Source organism: Oncorhynchus masou, chromosome 33 (genome assembly GCF_036934945.1).
Source record: "Oncorhynchus masou masou isolate Uvic2021 chromosome 33, UVic_Omas_1.1, whole genome shotgun sequence".
Lineage (NCBI taxonomy): Eukaryota > Metazoa > Chordata > Actinopteri > Salmoniformes > Salmonidae > Oncorhynchus > Oncorhynchus masou.
Window position 1 is genome coordinate 4,991,209 of NC_088244.1, and position 20,914 is coordinate 5,012,122.

The following is a 20,914-nucleotide window of genomic DNA, read 5'->3' on the forward strand; positions in this document are numbered from 1 at the left end:
GCAGTGGTGGTAGTGGTGGTGGCAGTAGTAGTAGTGGTAGTAGTGGTAGTGGTGTTAGTAGTAGTAGCAGTGGTGGTAGTAGTAGCAGTGGTGGTAGTAGTAGTGGTGGTAGTGGTAATAGTAGTAGTAGAGGTGGTGGTGGTGGCAGTGGTAGTAGTGGTGGTAGTAGTAGTGGTAGTGGTGGTGGTATTAGTAGTAGTAGTGGTGGTGGTAGTAGTAGTAGTGGTGGTGGTAGTAGCAGTGGTAGTAGTGGTGGTAGTAGTAGTAGTAGTGGTGGTGGTAGTAGGAGTAGTGGTGGTGGTAGTAGGAGTAGTGGTGGTGGTGGTAGTAGGAGTAGTGGTGGTGGTAGTAGTAGTGGTAGCAGTAGTAGTGGTGGTAGTAGTGGTGGTAGTATTGGTGGTAGTGGTAGTAGTGGTAATAGTACTAGTAGTGGTGGTAATAGTAGTAGCGGTGGTGGTAGTAGTGGTGGTGGTGGTAGTAGTAGTGGTAGTGGTAATAGTAGTAGCAGAGATGGTGGTAGTGGTAGAGGTGGTGGTGGTAGAGGTGGTGGTGGTAGTAGTAGTAGTAGTGGTAGTGGTGGTAGTGGTGGTGGTAGTAGTAGTGGTAGTGGTGGTGGTGGTAGTAGTGGTGTTGGTAGTAGTAGTGGTAGTGGTGGTGGTAGTAATAGTAGTAGTAGTGGTGGTAATAGTAGTAGCAGTGGTGGTAATAGTAGTAGCAGTGGTGGTAGTAGTGGCGGTGGTGGTAGTAGTGGTGGTGGTGGTGGTAGTAGTGGTGGTGGTAGTAGTAGTGGTAGTGGTGGTGGTAGTAGTAGTAGTGGTGGTGGTAGTAGTAGTGGTAGTGGTGGTGGTGGTAGTAGTGGTGGTGGTAGTAGTAGTGGTGGTAGTAGTGGTGGTAGTAGTAGTAGTAGTGGTGGTGGTGGTAGTAGTTGTGGTAGTGGTAGTAGTAGTGGTTGTAGTAGTGGTGGTGGTCGTGGTGGTGGTTGTAACAGTAGTGGTGGAGGTAGTAACAGTTGTGGTGGTAGTAGTAGAAGTAGTGGTGGTGGTTGTAACAGCAGTGGTGGTGGTTGTAACAGTAGTGCTGGTGGTAGTAGTGGTGGTGATAATAGTGGTGGTGGTTCTTACAGTAGTGGTGGTAGTAGTAGAAGTAGTGGTGGTGATAATAGTGGTGGTGGTGGTAGGGGTGGTGATAGTAGTGGTGGTGGTGGTAGTAGTAGTGGTGGTAGGGTAGATGTTGGGGGTAGTGGTAGATTGTGGGGGTGGTAGTGGTAGATTGTGGTGGTGGTAGTGGTGGAAGTTGTTGGGGTAGTGGTGGAAGCTGTGGGGTAGTGGTGGAAGTTGTGTGGGTGGTGGGGGTAGTTATGGTGGAGGTAGATGTGGTGGTGGTAGTAGTAGTAATAGTAGTAGTAGTAGTAGTAGTGGTGGTGGTGGTGGTAGTAGGTGTGGTGGTGGTCGTTGTTGGGGTGGTGGTGGTAGTTGCGGTAGTGGTGGGGGTAGTTGTGGTGGTGGTAGTAGTAGTTGTGGTGGTAGTGGTAATGGTGGTGGTAGTAGTGGTGGTTGTAACAGTAGTGGTGGTAGTAGTAATGGTGGTGGTAGTAGTGGTGGTTGTAACAGTAGTGGTGGTAGTAGTAGAAGTAGTGGTGGTAGTAGTGGTGGTGGTGGTGGTGGTAGTGGTGGTGGGGTAGATGTTGGGGGTAGTGGTGGATTGTGGCGGTGGTAGTGGTGGTGGTTGTGGTGGGGTAGTTGTTGGGTAGTGGTAGAAGCTGTGGGGTAGTGGTGGAAGCTGTGGGGTAGTTGTTGGGGTAGTGGTGGAAGCTGTGGGGTGGTAGTGGTAGTTGCAGTAGTGGTAATTGCGGTAGTGGTGGGGGTAGTTGTGGTGTTGGTGGGGGTAGTTATGGTGGAGGTAGATGTGGTGGTAGTAGTAGTGGTGTTGGTGGTAGTAGTTGTGGCGGTGGAAGTTGTTGGGGTGGTAGTGGTAGTTGCGGTAGTGGTGGAGGTGGTGGCAGCGGTGGGGGTAGATGTGGTGGTAGTAGTAGTTGTGGTGGTGGTCGTTGTGGTAGCGGTAGTTGCTGTAGTGGTGGGGGTAGTTGTGGTGGTGGTGGTAGTAGTTGTGGTGGTAGTGGTATTGGTGGTGGTGGCAGTGGTGGAAGTGGTGGGGTAGTTGTTGGGGTGGTTGCGGTAGTGGTGGCAGTGGTGGAGGTTGTGGGGTAGTTGTGGGGGTAGTGGTGGAGGTTGTGGGGTAGTAGTGGTGGTAGTAGTGGTAATGGTAGTAGTGGTGGTAGTGGTAGTAGTGGTGGTAGTAGTAATAGTGGTGGTAGTAGTAGTAGTGGTAGTGGTAGTAGTGATGGTAGTTGGTGTGGTAGTAGTAGTAGTGGTGGTAGTGGTTTTAACAGTAGTGGTGGTAGTAGTAGAAGTAGTGGTGGTAGTAGTGGTGGTGGTGGTAGTAGTGGTGGTGGTGGGGTAGATGTTGGGGTAGTGGTGGTAGTTGTTGGGGTAGTGGTGGAAGCTGTGGGGTAGTTGTTGGGGTAGTGGTGGAAGCTGTGGGGTGGTAGTGGTAGTTGCGGTAGTGGTAATTGCGGTAGTGGTGGGGGTAGTTGTTTATGTTGGTGGTGGTCGTTGTGGTGGTGGTCGTTGTTGGGGTGGTAGTTACGGTAGTGGTGGGGGAAGTTGTGGTGGTGGTCGTGGCAGTTGCGGTAGTGGTGGGGGTAGTTGTGGTGGTGGTAGTAGTTGTGATGGTGGTCGTTGTGGGGGTGGTAGTGGTAGTGGTGGTGGTGGTGGTAGTAGTTGTGGTGGTAGTGGTAATGGTGGTGGTGGCAGTGGTGGAGGGTGTGGTGGCAGTGGTGGTGGGTGTGGGGGTAGTGGTGGAGGTTGTGGGGGCAGTTGTTGGGGTAGTGGTGGAAGGTGTGGGGGCAGTGGTGGAGGTTGTGGGGGCAGTTGTGGGGTAGTTGATGGGGTAGTGGTGGAAGTTGTTGGGGTAGTGGTGGAGGTTGTGGGGGTCGTGGTGGAAGTTGTGGGGTAGTTGATGGGGTAGTGGTGGAGGTTGTGGGGGCAGTGGTGGAAGTTCTGGGATCGCGCCCAGGCTCTGTCGTGACCTCTAACCACTAGGCTACCAGTGACCCTGCAGACAGGCTGATTCTGTCATCTCCACAGCCCCCACGGTCACTTGTATGGCCACTTCAAAAGGAAGAAGGGAGGAAGAAAGGAGAGCAGGAAGAAATAACGAGGCTGGTCCTGGAGGGTGAGTGGAGTACATAAAACGAGGGAGCAGCGAAGCCAATAGGGCCGATGTCTGAGCGTTTGTCTGCGTCAAGGTTGGGCTACATTTACACCCGTCTCTCAAGGCTGTGTGTGGGGCTGCGAAAGACCAGATGGAAATCACATCACTTCACCGGGAGTGAAGGAGGGAGGAAGGGAGGGACAGTGTGCTGGGAAGGAATGAAGGAGTGAACAGGCAGTGTCCTTGGAAGGTTAAGTACAGACTGGGTGGCTCGGTGACTGGCTGGGCTATGGACACCATGTCTGCCCACAACCTTACAACAGACGACCTCCTGCCTACCTCAGGCAGTAGGAAAATATATCTGGCTACTCTCTGCAGAGGGCCGTGTAAGGTCGCGAGCCTGCATTTAGCTAGCATGTGTACACCGCATTCGGGAAGTATTCAGACCCCCTGACTTTTTATTTTACCTTTATTTTACTAGGCAAGTAAGTTAAGAACAAATTTTTATTTTCAATGACAGCCTCGGAACAGTGGTTTAACTGCCTGTTCAGGAGCAGAACGACAGATTTGTACCTTGTCAGCTCGGGGGTTTGAACTTGCAACCTTCCGGTTACTAGTCCAACGCTCTAACCACTAGGCTACCCTGCCGCCCCCAATTTGTTCCACATTTTGATACATTACAGCCTTATTCTAAAATGGATTAGGTGATTATTTTTGCTCATCAATACCCCACAATGACAAAGCGTAAACACGTTTTTAGAAATGTTAACAGAATTTATAAAAAAAAAAAAATGTAATAACAAATTAGAAATACCATATGTATATAAGTATTCAGACCCTTTGCTATGAGACTCGAAATTGAGCTCAGGCGAATCCTGTTTCCATTGATCATCCTTGAGAAGTTAATTCAACTTGATTGAACTGTGCACCTGTTGTAAATGCAATTGATTGGACATGATTTGGAAAGGCACACACCTGTCTATATAAGGTCCAAGGTTGACAGTGCATGTCAGAGCAAAAACCAAGCCATGAGGTCGAAGGAATTGTCCGTAGAGATCCGAGACAGGATTGTGTCGAGGCACAGATCTGGGGAAGGGTACCAAAACATTTCTACAGCATTTATGGTCCCCAAGTACATAGTGGCCTCCATCAATCTGAAATGGAACCACCGAGATGCTTTCTAGAGCTGGCCGCCGGCCCACACTGAGCAATCAGGGTGACGGGCCTTGGTCAGGGAGGTGACCAAGAACCCGATGTTCACTCTGGCAGAGCTCCACCGAGGGGATGGGAGAACCTTCCAGAAGGACAACCATCTCCGCAGCACTCCACTAATCAGGCCTTTATGGTAGAGTGGTCAGACGGAAACCACTCCTAAGTAAAAGGCACAACAGCCCGCTTGGAGTTTGCCCAAAGGCACCTAAAGGACTCTCAGACCATGAGAAACAAGATTCTCTGGTCTCACGACCAGAATGCCAAGATTCACGTCTGGAGGATACTTGGCACTATCCCTACGGTGGATCATGGTGGTGGCAGCATCATGCTGTGGGGATGTTTTTCAGCGGCAAGGCCTGGAAGACTAGTCAGGATCGAGGGAAAGATGAACGGAGCAAAGTAGAGAGATCCTTGATGGGAACCTGCTCCAGAGTGCTCAGGAACAGACGGGGGCGCTGGTTCACCTTCCATCAGGTCTACGACCCTAAGCACACAGCCAAGACAATGCAGGCGTGGGCTTCAGGACAAGTCTCTGAATGTCCTTGAGTGGCCCAGCCAGAGCCTGGACTTGAACCCGATCTAACATCTCCGGAGAGACCTGATAATATGGGGTATTGTGATGTCATTATGGGGTATTGTGATGTCATTATGGGTTATTGTGATGTCATTATGGTGTATTGTGTGTAGATTGATAATGGGGAAAAAAACAATTTAATCCATTTTAGAATAAGGCTGTAACGTAACAAAATGTAGAAAAAGTCAAGGGGTCTGAATACTTTCCTAATGCACTGTAAATCATACAGAGAATTCATAGCTGGTATATTGCTACTAAAGAACGAGTGACTTAATCTGTTACCATTACCTGCTTGGAATGACATAAAATGTCATGTACAGGAGCACGAGACAAAACTAGAAGTTGTAATAATAGTACAAGACTAGGTTTTACTGTGGAAGAACTTGACTGACCTGCAAAGAGCCCTGACCTCAACCTCAGGACCTACACGTTCCAATATGTTTTACTAGTCCAGGACAGGGCATACACAAACCAATATGTTTTACCACAGTACCAGTCGAAAGTTTAGACACGCCTACTCATTCAAGGGTTTTTCTTTAATTTTACTAATTTCTACATTGTAGAATAATAGTGAAGACATCAAAACTATGAAACAACACATATGGAATCATATAGTAACCAAAAAAGTGTTAAATCAAAATAGATTTGATATTTGAGATGCTTCAATGTTGCCAATCAAAGCCTTGATGACAGCTTTGCACACTCTTGTCCCTCTCAACCTGTTTCATGAGGTAGTCACCTGGAATGCATTTCAATTAACAGGTGTGCCTTGTTAAAAGTTGATTTGTGGAATTTCTTTCCTTCTTAATGCATTTGAGCCAATCAGTTGTGTTGTGACAAGGTAGGGGTGGTAAACAGAAGAGAGCCCTATTTGGTAAAAAACCAAGTCCATTTTATGGCAAGAACAGCTCAAATAACCAAAGAGAAACGACAGTCTGTCATTAATTTAAGTTTCTTCAAGTGCAGTCGCAAAAATCATCAAGTGCTATGATGAAACTGGCACTCATGAGGGCCACCACATGAAAGGATCCCCCAGAGTCTCCTCTGCTGTAGAGGATAAGTTCATTAGAGTTACCAGCCTCAGAAATTGTAGCCCAAATTGTAGCCCAAATAAATGCGTCACAGTTCAAGTAACAAACACAACTGTTCAGAGGAGACTGTGTGAATCAGGCCTTCATGTTTGAATTGTTGCAAAGAAACCACTACTAAAGGACACCAATATGAAGAAGAGACTTGCTTGGGCCAAGAAACATGAGCAATGAATATTAGACTGGTGAAAATCTGTCCTTTGAGATTTTTGGTTCTAAAATCTGTGTCTTTGTGAGATGCAGAGTAGGTGAAAGGATGATCTTGGCATGTGTGGTTCCCACTGTGAAGCATGGAGGTGGTGGTGTGATGATGTTTTGCTGGTGAGACTGTCTGTGATTTATTTAGAATTCAAGGAATACCAGCATGGCTACCACAGCTTTCTGCAGTGATACAACATCCCATCCAGTTTGGGCTTAGTGGGACTATAATTTATTTTTCAATGGGACAATGACCCATTGTTAACACTACAGCATAAAGACATTCTAGGCGATTCTGTGCCTCCAACATTGTGGCAATCGTTTGGGGAAGGCCCTTTCCTGTTTCAGCATAACAATGCCTCCGTGCACAAAGAGAGGTCCATACAGAAATGGTTTTTTTCGAGATCGCTGAGGAAGAACTTGACTGGCCTGCACATAGCTCTGACTAACTCCATCAAACACATTTGGGATGAATTGGAACACCGACTGGGAGCCAGGCCTAATTACCCCCAACATCAGTACCCGACCTCACTAATGCTCTTGTAGCTGAATGGAAGCAAGTCCCCGCAGCAATGTTCCAACATCTAGTGAAAAGTCTTCCCAGAAGAGTGGAGGCTGTTATAGCAGCAATGTTCCAACATCTAGTGAAAAGTCTTCCCAGAAGAGTGGAGGCTGTTATAGCAGCAATGTTCCAACACCTAGTGGAAAGCCTTCCCAGAAGAGTGGAGGCTGTTATAGCAGCAATGTTCCAACATCTAGTGGAAAGCCTTCCCAGAAGAGTGGAGGCTGTTATAGCAGCAATGTTCCTACATCTAGTGGAAAGCCTTCCCAGAAGAGTGGAGGCTGTTATAGCAGCAATGTTCCTACATCTAGTGGAAAGCCTTCCCAGAAGAGTGGAGGCTGTTATAGCAGCAATGTTCCAACATCTAGTGAAAAGTCTTCCCAGAAGAGTGGAGGCTGTTATAGCAGCAATGTTCCAACATCTAGTGAAAAGTCTTCCCAGAAGAGTGGAGGCTGTTATAGCAGCAAAGGGGGGACCAACTCCAAATTAATGCCCGTGATTTTGGAATGAGACGTTGGACGAGCAGGTGTCCACATACCTTTGGCCATGTAGTGTATTCTAATACCAGAACGTTCTAGCCCCAGCTGCATTGAGATTGGAATCTAAATGGAGGACAACGATACAGGCTCTCAATATTTTCCTTCTTCCTTACACACACACACACACACACACACACACACACACACACACACACACACACACACACACACACACCTTCTTCCAAGATGTTTTTTTTTTTCTGCAGTTGATATACAGGATGCAGCTGCTCTCAATACTAATATTTTACGTGGCCCAAGCCAGCAGCTATACAGCAGACCTTTTGTCTCAACAGCTCCCTCTAAAGACAACCACCGGAACCCATAATAACAAGCCACTGGAGCGTTGGAACAATAGGAGTTATATAAGTGTTGTGTGGACATTGTGCTAGGCAAGCTCAATCAAGCTCAGCTTGAAAAAAAAAAAAAAAAAAAAAAAAAAAAAAAAAAAACTTTTTTTTTTTTTAACGCAGCTCTGATGCCAAAACGTCCTATCTGGAGGTTAAAGTTTATCAAATAATAATAATAATAAACAATAATAATAATTATTATGAGTGTCTTACCACTTCGTCCTCCGACCAGCACTTCTCTATGAGTTTGGGAACAGGTTTCTTCACCAGTCGCTGTAGGGCCTTGCCTGCATCGTAACAGCTCTCGTGGAGCTGAGGAGGAAACATGGCAGTGCAACATTAACAATAGTAGATTTTTTTATTTTATCTACGGACAACAACAAAAAATTATAACAGACTGTATAAACTACAGTTAGAGACAGATGTTAAACGTTGCATTATTTATGTCATTTTCTCGATTCATTTACATTTAAAGCCCACATACCAACTGCTTTCATCGACACACACACACACACACACACACACACACACACACACCCACACACACACACACACCCACAACATGTCACAACATTATCCAGACACACACCAACATGTCACATCAACATTATCCAGACACACACCAACATGTCACGTCAACATTATCCAGACACACACCAACATGTCACACCAACATTATCCAGACACACACCAGCATGTCACACCAACATTATCCAGACACACACCAGCATGTCAAACCAACATTATCCAGACACACACCAGCATGTCACACCAACATTATCCAGACACACACCAGCATGTCACACCAACATTATCCAGACACACACCAGCATGTCACACCAACATTATCCAGACACACACCAACATGTCACATCAACATTATCCAGAGTGACTTAAGTCACTGCAACAAATAAAATCAAATGTATTTATAAAGCCCTTCGTACATCAGCTGATATCTCAAAGTGCTGTACAGAAACCCAGCCTAAAACCCCCAAACAGCAAGCAGTGCAGGTGTAGAAGCACGGTGGCTAGGAAAAACTCCCTAGAAAGGCCAAAACCTAGGAAGAAACCTAGAGAGGAACCAGGCTCTGAGGGGTGGCCAGTCCTCTTCTGGCTGTGCCGGGTAGAGATTATAACAGAACATGGCCAAGATGTTCAAATGTTCATAGATGACCAGCAGGGTCAAATAACAATAATCACAGTAGTTGTCGAGGGTGCAGCAAGTCAGCACCTCAGGAGTAAATGTCAGTTGGCTTTTCATAGCCGATCATTCAGAGTATCTCTACCGCTCCTGCTGTCTCTAGAGAGTTGAAAACAGCATGTCTGGGACAGGTAGCACGTCCGGTGAACAGGTCAGGGTTCCACAGCCGCAGGCAGAACAGTTGAAACTGGAGCAGCAGCACAGCATCAGTACAAAGGACCCCCCCCCCCCGGTATGTAAAGTAGAGATACTGATGCTGTATAAGTGTCTGGATAAGAGTGTCTGCTAAATGACCAATAGCGTTCAACATGGCAGTGCGGGTTTGTAAAAGCCAGTTACCGTGTTGAGTGCGTTGAGTGTGGTGTCGTCTCGCGAGGCTGCCAGGCAACCGTCCTCCGTAGAACCTCCGTCACACATCCCAGCGAAGGCCGCCATGCTCCTGGAGAACGCACATTAACAGATGGAGAAACGTCTATCAGACACCTAACAAACTACAACGCAAAGTCACAGAGAAAAAAAGAGAGAGAGAAAAAAACTGCATGTCCAACCTTAAGGCAGCAAAGATCAATCATCTTTTTACTATTGTTATATACCTTCCAATACATCTAGGACACTTTGAGCCCGTTTCACACTGGTGTCTGGTATGTAGGCCAGCTCAGTACAGATTACTTGGGCTTGGCAGTGGGAAGTGGGTAATAGAGCCCCACAGAGGAGGTATCATAATACCCAGAAAACCTAGCGGTTACAAGCAAATATATTGATAAAAAGTCAACCTTGTCCCAGAGAGATTTACATGGTGATCAAAACGTCACGCCAGGGTAAACCTAGACGAAACACAGCCCTTATTTTAAGAGATACTAAAATCCACCATGGTGGAAAAAACTAACTGGGACCATTTCCCTGTTTGACCGCTAGGTATTATGGGTATTATAATTCATACTGTGCTACTCTATTGGACTATTCCCTTATGACATGGAGCAGGGTCATGTCTCCTGAGCTCACCTAGCAGCTCTGAGGCAAGTTGACAGTAGGAAAAGGGTATAGAATTATCATCTCGCCAGACAATAGGGTCAAGGGTCATAGAGAATTATCTCTCCAGACAGTAGGGTCAAAGGTCATGAGTCAGGTTTCACCTTGCAGCCCTGAGGTACATGAGCAGGTCACAGTCGTTGACCCCTGGCATCCACACTAGCTCCTCATTCTCCGTTACAGCCTTAGTCAGGACCCCCGGGGCCTCGGAGGGGAAGGGCTGCAACTCAGGAAGCTTGGCCTAATTAGGGAGGAGGATGAGGGGGGGGGGTGTCAATCACACTACAAATAGCACTATAAGACTAGCCTGTGAAATATCAGCTTTCAAATGCTTTTCATCACCATCTAACAAGAGTGGCTGTGTGAACAACATGTTGCAAAGCACTATGGTTTAAATATCTCTAAAAGGACAATGTTGGGAAATGTTTACAAATGTAAGTCAATCAACTATGAATTAATCTATTTCACTTTATATTGTAATAAATTACAGGTCATATTTTTCATAGAAATCTATAAAACACTGGACAGATACTTTAATAACGCATGTAAAAATAGTTACTTGGTGACTGGGCCCCACTCTGATCTCCCCCTGTGTGCTGTTTAGTCGCCTGGTAGAGAGAAAATAAGTTGTTAGATCACAACAAAGAAGATATGTACTACGGATGTTACAGGACAAGCTCAGTGCAATGACTAGTTCCTGTCCCCCTTGAGGGAATCATTGTCTGGCAAAAGCGTGCAGATACTGAATGTCCGGCAGAACCAAGGTGAGACATCTTGTCTTTATTACAGAACAAGTAACCAATAATGTCAATACCTTGGCAAACAAATAGTTTGTTTGTTTGATGGAAAAACCCTCCCATTGTGGAGATGATTTTAGTTGTCAAAATTAAAAAGGTGTGTTGCAGATTTTGTTGCAATGTGTAATTCAAGATATCGATACATTTTTTTCTATGGAAGAGACGCTTCTTGTGCACAAAGAGAATGGGTGTTCACTAGGATATTGGATTTTTTTTCCTGAAGCTGGTATTGTAGAGATGCATTCAGCAACAAAACAGCAATCCCACTTAAAGAGGAGGAGGCGGAGAAGAGGGGAGAGGGTGGGGGTTGATACAGACGATTCCAGAGACACAGCCTGCCTGCAAAATGGCTGCCGGTGGGTTACACAAACGTACAAACGTTGGTAACCATAGCAACAACCGCCTAGCAACGTGATAATAATAACAACAGTGTTCCTCCTAGCCATATCCCTCCAGCTGCAGTGGATTAGAGAAAATGACAAGATGTTCCCTTTTCAAAAGGCCTCCTTTCACCCTTCCGTTGCCTAGGCAACGGCACATAGATTTTCATATAGTATAGTCTCTAGCTCAGATGGCTGCTGCAGGGCAGGGGAAGCCCAGAAACTGTCAAAGAGTGATATTTGAAGCAGAAACGTTCCCTCTTTCCATCACTGGAGCTGGCTGGGGTTTAGCGCTAGCTGGACCGGGGTGAAACCTGAGTCTGTTTAGGTCCCTGTGGTAGTGTTAATGTCCTCCAACCACAACCCTGGCCCTCACTGTGACGGGTACACACATTTTAACCCCCCCCCTCTTGCTTTCTCCACCAATCCTCACTCCCCCTTTCACACCCTTCCAGCAAGCCTTTGTCCCCCCTTTCGCTCCTCTCCACCATCCCTCATCCAATCCACTCTCTCTCTTTGACAGAGAGCAGACAGTTGTCAGGGAGGTGGGGGGGGGGGGGATAATATTCCATAGTGTAATAAAATATGACAGACGCAGCACGCTACACTGGACCTGCTGACGAGGAGGAGGAGAACAGGCCAGCATCGGAGCAACACGTTCAATACAAGTAGAGCAGAGGTGGCCAACTCCTTCAACGTGTGCATGATTTCATTCCAGCCCAGGACTAACATGGTCCTGGAGAGCTGCAGTGTATAGTGTGCTGTGCATGTTTTTGTTACAGCCCAGCAACTAGTGCTAGGCAGGAACAAAAGCCTGCACACGCCGTTGCTCTCAAGGGCCAGGGGTACCCCCCCCCCTCAACCAGAGCATTGGGTTTATTATTGAGAGAGCAGACTGTATACTAGCTCTTCATTGGGTTAATTATTGAGAGAGCAGACTGTATACTAGCTAGCTCTTCATTGGGTTTATTATTGAGAGAGCAGACCGTATACTAGCTCTTCATTGGGTTTATTATTGAGAGAGCAGACTGTATACTAGCTCTTCATTGGGTTAATTATTGAGAGAGCAGACTGTATACTAGCTAGCTCTTCATTGGGTTTATTATTGAGAGAGCAGACCGTATACTAGCTAGCTCTTCATTGGGTTTATTATTGAGAGAGCAGACTGTATACTAGCTCTTCATTGGGTTTATTATTGAGAGAGCAGACCGTATACTAGCTAGCTCTTCATTGGGTTAATTATTGAGAGAGCAGACTGTATACTAGCTAGCTCTTCATTGGGTTTATTATTGAGAGAGCAGACTGTATACTAGCTCTTCATTGGGTTTATTATTGAGAGAGCAGACTGTATACTAGCTAGCTCTTCATTGGGTTTATTATTGAGAGAGCAGACTGTATACTAGCTCTTCATTGGGTTTATTATTGAGAGAGCAGACCGTATACTAGCTCTTCATTGGGTTTATTATTGAGAGAGCAGACCGTATACTAGCTCTTCATTGGGTTTATTATTGAGAGAGCAGACTGTATACTAGCTCTTCATTGGGTTTATTATTGAGAGAGCAGACCGTATACTAGCTCTTCATTGGGTTTATTATTGAGAGAGCAGACCGTATACTAGCTCTTCATTGGGTTAATTATTGAGAGAGCAGACTGTATACTAGCTCTGTGAAGAGAGTATAAGCGTTATACATGTACGAATATAAGGTCTATGTAGGTACTCCTTGAAATGATGAACAGTTTATTTAATTATTTAATTTATTTTACCTTTATTTTACTAGGCAAGTCAGTTAAGAACAAATTCTTATTTTCAATGACGGCCTAGGAACAGTGGGTTAACTGCCTGTTCAGGGGCAGAACGACAGATTTGTACCTTGTCAGCTCGGGGATTTGAACTTGCAACCTTTCGATTACTAGTCCAACGCTCTAACCACTAGGCTACCCTGCCGCCCCGGGGTAATTTAATGAGTCAACCAGGCCAGGTCGTATAACCCACACAACTAAAACCTTACATTAAAAGTGTGCAACGGCATGAAGGTGGAAACCTTTTAGAGAATGATCAGTGCAACACCAGGGACAAATTCAATAAAGTGAAATTTACAGTGCCTTCAGAAATTGTCTATGGACCACTTTTTCCACATTTTGTGTTAAAGCCTGAATTTCAAAATGGATTAAATAGAGATTTTGTGACACTTGCCTACACACAATACCCTATAAGTGGAGTCAATAACTATTCAACCACTTTGCTATGACAAGGAGTAAAAAAATTACAAAATATTATAAATAAAAATTAAAAAATGAGCTTAACAAGTCACATAACAAAGTTGCATTGTGCAATAAAAGTGTTTAACACAACACATACAGATAATTGTAAGGTCCCTCAGTCGAGCAGTGACTTTCAAAACAGACTGAACCACAAAGACCAGGGAGGTTTTAAAATGCCTCTCAAAGGCGGCACCTATTGGTAGATGGGATATTTTTTTGAAAAAGCCAACATTAAATATCCCTTTAAGCATCGTGACAATTTTAATATATATATATATATATAGATTTGTATTTTAATACATTTTTTGGAAGGTGTATCAATGCACCATGTCACTACAAAGACGTCCTAATCCAGCCACCTGACAGGTGTGGCATATCAAGAAGCTGATTAAAAAGCATGATCATTACACAGGTGCACCTTGTGCTGGCTGGGGACAATAAAAGGCCACTCAAACTTTGCAGTTTTGTCACACAACACAATGCCACAGATGTGTCAAGTTGTAATGGAGCGTGCAATTGGCATGCTGACTGCTGGAATGTCCACCAGAGCTGCTGCCAGAGAATTTAATGTCAATTTCTTTACCATAAGCAGCTTCCAATGTCGTTTTAGAGAATTTGGCAGTACGTCCAAACGGCCCCATAACTGCAGACCATGTATATGGTGTTGTGTGGGTGAGCAGTTTGCTGATGTCAACATTGTGAACAGAGTGCCCCATAGTGGTGGAGGGGTTATGGTATGGGCAGACATAAGCTACAGAAAACAAATACATTTTATTGATGGCAATTTCAATGCACAGAGACACTGTGATGATATCCTGAGGCCCATTGTTGTGCCGTTCATCCCCTGCCATCACCTCACATTTCAGCATGATAATGCACGGTGGCAAGGATCTGTACACAATTCCTGGAAGCTGAAAATGTCCCAGTGCTTCCATGGCCTGCATACACACCAGGCATGTCACCCATGTTTGGGATGCTCTGGATCGACGTGTACGACAGCGTGTTCCAGTTCCCGCCAATATCCAGAAACTTCGCACAGCCATTGAAGAGGAGTGAGACAACATTCCACATTCCACCAATCAACCGCCTGATCAACTCTATGAGAAGATGTGTCACGCTGCATGAGGCAAATGGTCACACCAGATACTGACTGGTTTTCTGATCCACGCCCCTACCTTTTTTTTTTTTAAAGGCATCTGACTGAAAGTCAGTAAAATCTTTGAAAGGGTTGGGATAATGCGTTTATACTTTAGTTCAGTATAGTTACTCCACAATAGAGTGGAGACCTTTTAAGTCAATAAAACTAAGAACAGATATGATATTGGTGATTCAGATATAGGGTATACATAACACCTGAAGACAATCAACTATAATTACTTTGCAATTAAGACAATACATGGTTTAGTTGAACTCTAGAAAATGTTATATTTAGAAAAAGGGAAGAATCAATGAGTTGAAAATTTGACACTTCTTTTATGAACCCGTTTATTAATAAACCCATATATATATATATATATATATATATATATAAAATAAAATGTTAGGGATTGGGGTACATTTCTCTATGCACGTTATGAGTAATATTCAAGTCATATTTTATCATATTATTATACCTGAACATGCAGCCATATTATATGCATCTATCAACAGTCTATGTCCGAATACCCATTCTAGCGTACTAAATAATATGCGAAAAAATATACAGTTTTCTAGTATGTGAAATTTCGAAAATAGAACTCCAAATGCTATGCTCCATCTAGTTCGCGATCGCGTTAACTATCTGATTATCAGCTGTTAAGTCGGAAAAGACGAGTGAATTCTACTTGATCAAACGCCGAAATTTGTATCCAGTTTAAGGACGTAGTACGCGAGTATAAGTATTCGGACGGACACAAACTTGTGTCTATTTTGTATCGGATGAGTAATAGTCAGTGCAACTTGGATAGCCATGTCCTGTACAACAGGAATGGCTCCCAACATATTTCATGTCAAGTCTAGAAAATGACACATGTAAGACCAAACAGGCATATTTTGTATTGTTACTTCCTGAACCAAAACAATAACAGTCCTGATCCAGCATGGTGCAACTTTACCAGGGGAAACCCCGCCCCAAACATCAGATCCGTCCAATCCTCGCACGACTATAACGCCGTCATAACATTACAAAAACTGTGCGAAAAAAAAAACTACTTTTCCAATCAACCACACAGTCTCCTGAAACACCTACAACATGAAGTATTTCTTTGACATGATCACATGTATCAGCTGGAGCGAGAGTGTGTGTGTCTACACAAAGCGTCTCAGGGCTGCCATGTCGGCTCGATTGTAAACACGAGAACAGACAGAGTGGGCTACTGCAAAATGGAGTCAGCACCAGCCTTGCTTCTGTGTCTCATTTCTCCTATAGGCAACAACAACAAAAAAGGTGTAGAAAAGTTAGCTTGCTTATAATATGATTATGTAAAACGGTATAGATGTCGCTTTCATGTTCCGTTACGCCAATGTTGTTACAATGTAGTGCGTTCGCCCAGCGATTTACCTTTATGCATGGCAACTCTGGCAGGGATATGCACCTTTCACGAATACAATGTATCCGATAACAGTATGCTCTTGTCTAATTTAAACTATGGTCAGACATGTATGTTCTCTTCATATCCGTGACACAAAAAAACAACGAAATAAAACACTCGGGTGTATAAATTAAATTAATTCGGGTAAAAAGCTTTGCTTTACACTAGACAGATGAAAAGCCGCGACTACTCAGACAGACTGACTGTCTCAAACCTACTCGCGGAATTATACCGTAACATATGAATATATTTATCAACCTACCTCCGAGTAGCAAACATGTCGTCCATTTCTGACACCAATCTCTAAGGCTCGTTTGTTGACAGTTTGTCTAGAATTGAAGTGGTCGTTGTGAATCGACTCACTCTCCCTCTCCCCTTCCCACCTATTGTCAGGTGCTCAAAATGGAGGACGGCGCAAAGCGCTTGCTCTCAGAGAGGGGCTTCCACTGAGCTGGTGCTGTGACCTCACAGCGTATCCCCACCGAGAGCTCCCGTTTCTACCAGACACAACTGAGCATGTGCTACGACCTTCCACACAGACACACAGACAGGATGCGGAATCCATCTCGTTCGTCACAACCACAAAGGCATTACACCACGCCTATTTCTATCATTTCTCTTAAAATCAGATTTTAAACCTAACATTATGTCTAACCTTAACTTTCAATTACGAGAAAAAAAGCAAATGTTTGTTTTAATACATTTCTTCGATATAAACTATTTTGACTTTGCGGCTGTGGTAACTAGTGAAAACCATCCATCTCCCCTATCGAATGTCTGGTTTATAATAAAAAAGAACATTGGAATTGAACGCGACGCTGTAGACCGGAGAGACAGAGTGCCCTCTCTCACTGAAGCCATTGAAGCCACGGAGGTTCGAGGCCGACCGCGGTATTGCAGGCATTGTTAGCATAAAAAAAAACGAATGACATTATGGAAATATATATAGACATTAAACCTTCATCTGAAGGTAACCCATACAAACTAATGACAGTACGAAGATATATATAGACATTAAACCTTCATCTGAAGGTCTTAGAGGGAACACTGTCTATGACCCCCACGAGTGTCACGGGACTCAGCTGAAGGTAACCCATACAAACTAATGGTAGGATGGAGGTTTATATAGATATTAAACCATCTGACGGTAACCCATACAAACTAATGGTAGGATGGAGGTTTATATAGATATTAAACCAGCTGACGGTAACCCATACAAACTAATGGTAGGATGGAGGTTTATATAGATATTAAACCATCTGACGGTAACCCATACAAACTAATGGTAGGATGGAGGTTTATATAGATATTAAACCATCTGACGGTAACCCATACAAACTAATGGTAGGATGGAGGTTTATATAGATATTAAACCATCTGACGGTAACCCATACAAACTAATGGTAGGATGGAGGTTTGTTTTGTGATCCCAAAAATATGGGTGGTTCAAAAAAAGTAATATTGTAAATATTTCCTGAGCTTTCTTTTATCTCCTAGATATAGGACAGACACTTCAAAACCTTTTTTCTTATGATTTCATTCTTTACTGTATTTGTTTTGTGTGCCAATTATGAATATGTTATTTATATGCCCTAAACCAGTAAAGGCCAAATTGAAAATGTTATCAAATAAAACATTTATATTTTTTGGGGAATTTAAAATTTTAATTTTAAATTTTAAATGAAATATCTAAATGATCCACAAAATGGCCCTAACTGTTCTGAAAGAGACTATTCGAAAATAATCATTTTACACCTTTTATTTATTTATTTATTTTAATTTAGGAAATATGTTCCCAAGTATTCCCACAAATAAAAGAGATGTGATCACATCTCAGTGTGTAATCAAGGTGTGGGGCGGCAGGGTAGCCTAGTCTAGTGGTTAGAGTGTTGGACTAGTAACCGGAAAGTTGCAAGTTCAAATCCCAGAGCTGACGAGGTACAAATCTGTCGTTCTGCCCCTGAACAAGGCAGTTAACCCACTGTTCCTAGGCCGTCATTGAAAATAAGAATTTGTTCTTAACTGACTTGCCTAGTAAAATAAAGGTAAAACAAATATATATATATATATTTTAAAGTCAGTCAGTAAAAGGTGATGCATGGTCAATCCGACGTCTTGACTTCGATGTACACAATTTACCGTGTTACGGCCTCTGCAGAAATCAGGGCATTTCTACTTTCGAGCAGCGCAGAGCTGTTGTCAAGGAAAATAAGTTCATGTTTATTCAGAACCTCCCGCCCTCACCTATCGTCAACCAATCACGTCAATTTGAGAGACACACAGCGATGCGGTAGGGAGCTCAATTTGTCCCCTGGGTGCCTCCAGAGGCTTCGCAATTGCATCACAACATCCATATGGCGCCTCGGACCACATTTTAGGATCAAGCACAAACGGTCTTTTAGGCTTACCTGGTCTCTGGGTTGTATCCCAGGATGTAGAAAAAGGAGTCGATGCGAGCTTTGAACTCCCTGGCAGCGAAGATGTCTGAGAAATGGGCAATGTTACACTTCCCCCTGAAACACAAGACAGACATGGACAATGTGATTTATTTGTCAACATCTTACAGTCTTATGGTAAAGATATAGGTGTACAAAACATCATTGATATTGTTGCAAGAATGTAATTAATCGTGTTTCTGGGGAAGTGCGTCTTGGAAAAACAAGACAAATGCAGGAAAACGTGTTTTATTAGTCAACATACAGACCTATTAACACATTGCTATGTGCAGAGCATTCAGATCTGGACCTTTCCCCCATTTTCTTACGTTACAGCCATTTTGTTACTTATTCAAAAATGTATTCCCCCCCAATCAATCTTCACACAATACACCATAATGACAAAGCAAAAACATTTTTTTTTTGTTTTTTTTTAACCCTGCAACTGCAAGTAGCTTGATGTGTAAACTACTACTAAAACAGTAAGCCAGTTGGCTACAGTAGGCCTGGTGCAGTATATACTGTAGTATAGTGAGTAAGAAAGATATTATTTGGTCTTTGAGCAGTAACATACAGTAATAGCGGATTTATGTTGTTTTTTTTTAAATTTATAAATTAGCAAAAATGTATAAAAACCTGTTTTTGCTTTGTCATCATGGTGTATTGTGTGAAGATTGATGGGGAGGGGGGGGGGATAACTATTTAATCAATTTTAGAATAAGTAACAAAATGTGGAAAAAGTGAAGGGGTCTGAATACTTTCCAAAAGTTCTATAGAGGGTTGCTAGGTGACGTATGATGCTTCCTGGCGGCCATGTTGGATGACCTCTGCATAAATGAATCCGACAACAGCCGTGTGGCTACCCCAAGCTGCATGATAACAGTTCCTACACTTACTTCATTCATCCCCATGGTCAATTTGTGTGCCGTATTTGCCTGCTCTAACAAGGCAGGAAAAGACAACGGGACAACATATTTTTTATTTTTTATTACAGATTATCCAGAATCATGAAACATCAAGGAGGAAAGATTCAAGAACTGTCAGAAAAACGAAGAAACATTTTTGCCCGTCGAGACCTGAACCTCGACAGCTTTCAGTACAGGATCTGCTTTGATCTTTTCATCACTGGTAAGTCTGATTTTAAGTTTATTTTAGCTGTTATGCTAACCAGGTGTCAACATTAGCTCGATAGCTTGTAGTCTAACATACATCGCTCTCATCGGCGGCACACAAGTGTCAAGTTTCGGGAAAGCAATTTTTTCCAAATAAAAATTCACCTTTATATTTATTTATTAGGATGCCCATTTGCAGAAGCAGAAACTACTCTTCCTGGGGTCCACAAAAAAATACAAAATACAAATCATGACAAGTAACCAAAACACTGATACTGATAGACAAGAAAACACTAATTTAAAATACAATATAAATATATGAAATGATGAGTCAAATCACAGGGGAGCCTACTCTGCCGACACTTACACACAGATCAGAATAATAACAACCTTGTCCTGAATGGAACCATCTAATCTAACAGACTTCTATTCCAGCCCAGTAACAGATCTACTGGAGGAGCAGACTTCTATTTCAGCCCAGTAACAGATCTACTGGAGGAACAGACTTCTATTCCAGACCAGTATTATATCTACTGGAGGAACAGACTTCTATTCCAGACCAGTATTATATCTACTGGAGGAGCAGACTTCTATTCCAGCCCAGAAATAGATCTACTGGGGGAGCAGACTTCTATTCCAGACCAGTATTATATCTACTGGAGGAACAGACTTCTATTCCAGCCCAGTAATAGATCTACTGGAGGAACAGACTTCTATTCCAGCCCAGAAATAGATCTACTGGGGGAGCAGACTTCTATTCCAGCCCAGTAATATATCTACTGGAGGAACAGACTTCTATTCCAGCCCAGTAATATATCTACTGGAGGAACAGACTTCTATTCCAGCCCAGTAACAGATCTACTGGAGGAACAGACTTCTATTCCAGCCCAGTAACAGCACACTTGACTATCAACTCATTAGGTTTGATAAGTTGAATCAGGTGTGATGGGTTGGTGTGCTCCAATTGTAATAGGTTTAGACAGTGTGTGTGTGTGACTTTTAAACTGTATTTTTTTGTTTGTTTACAACATAGGTACACATATAACCCATGGTATACAACGATGTTCCCTTGTCCTCTTGGGACATTCGTCTGCAGACAGGGTTTCAGAGCTCTCAAGTATCTGAGGACAGAAAACAACAACAATAAAAAAAAACAGGCTAAGTTATACTCAAATTAGACAGCACTGAATATTACATTGTTATCGCTCTCTATTCTCGTAGTTTTCCCTCGCTAGTGGACTGGAACTGGAGAACTGTAAAGGTACCAGCCCTACCGAGAGCTGCCTACTCGGACACCCGGAGATGCTAATCATTTCACCCTCCTCCATGGCTGTTAGCTAGCTAGCTACCGATCTACAAATGCATTTAGAGTTTGTGTTTTTAATTTACAAATTA

General features: G+C 43.5%; 1 protein-coding gene and 1 long non-coding RNA gene across 2 annotated transcripts in view; both read right to left on the reverse strand.

The window, feature by feature from the left end:
- The window catches only part of LOC135527707 (arginine-glutamic acid dipeptide repeats protein-like), a 259,138-nt gene that overhangs the window by 78,172 nt on the left and 160,052 nt on the right, over positions 1-20,914 (reverse strand). Inside the window, 5 exon segments of the mRNA XM_064956220.1 lie at positions 7,947-8,045; positions 9,274-9,373; positions 10,068-10,204; positions 10,523-10,571; positions 18,381-18,485. Of these exon segments, the coding sequence (XP_064812292.1) occupies positions 7,947-8,045; positions 9,274-9,373; positions 10,068-10,204; positions 10,523-10,571; positions 18,381-18,485 (490 nt within the window).
- Positions 14,871-16,544, reverse strand: LOC135527708 (uncharacterized). Its single transcript, XR_010453468.1, has 2 exons — positions 16,235-16,544; positions 14,871-15,803 (listed from the first exon to the last, which is right to left on the reverse strand). It is a non-coding gene; the product is annotated as an uncharacterized LOC135527708 (long non-coding RNA).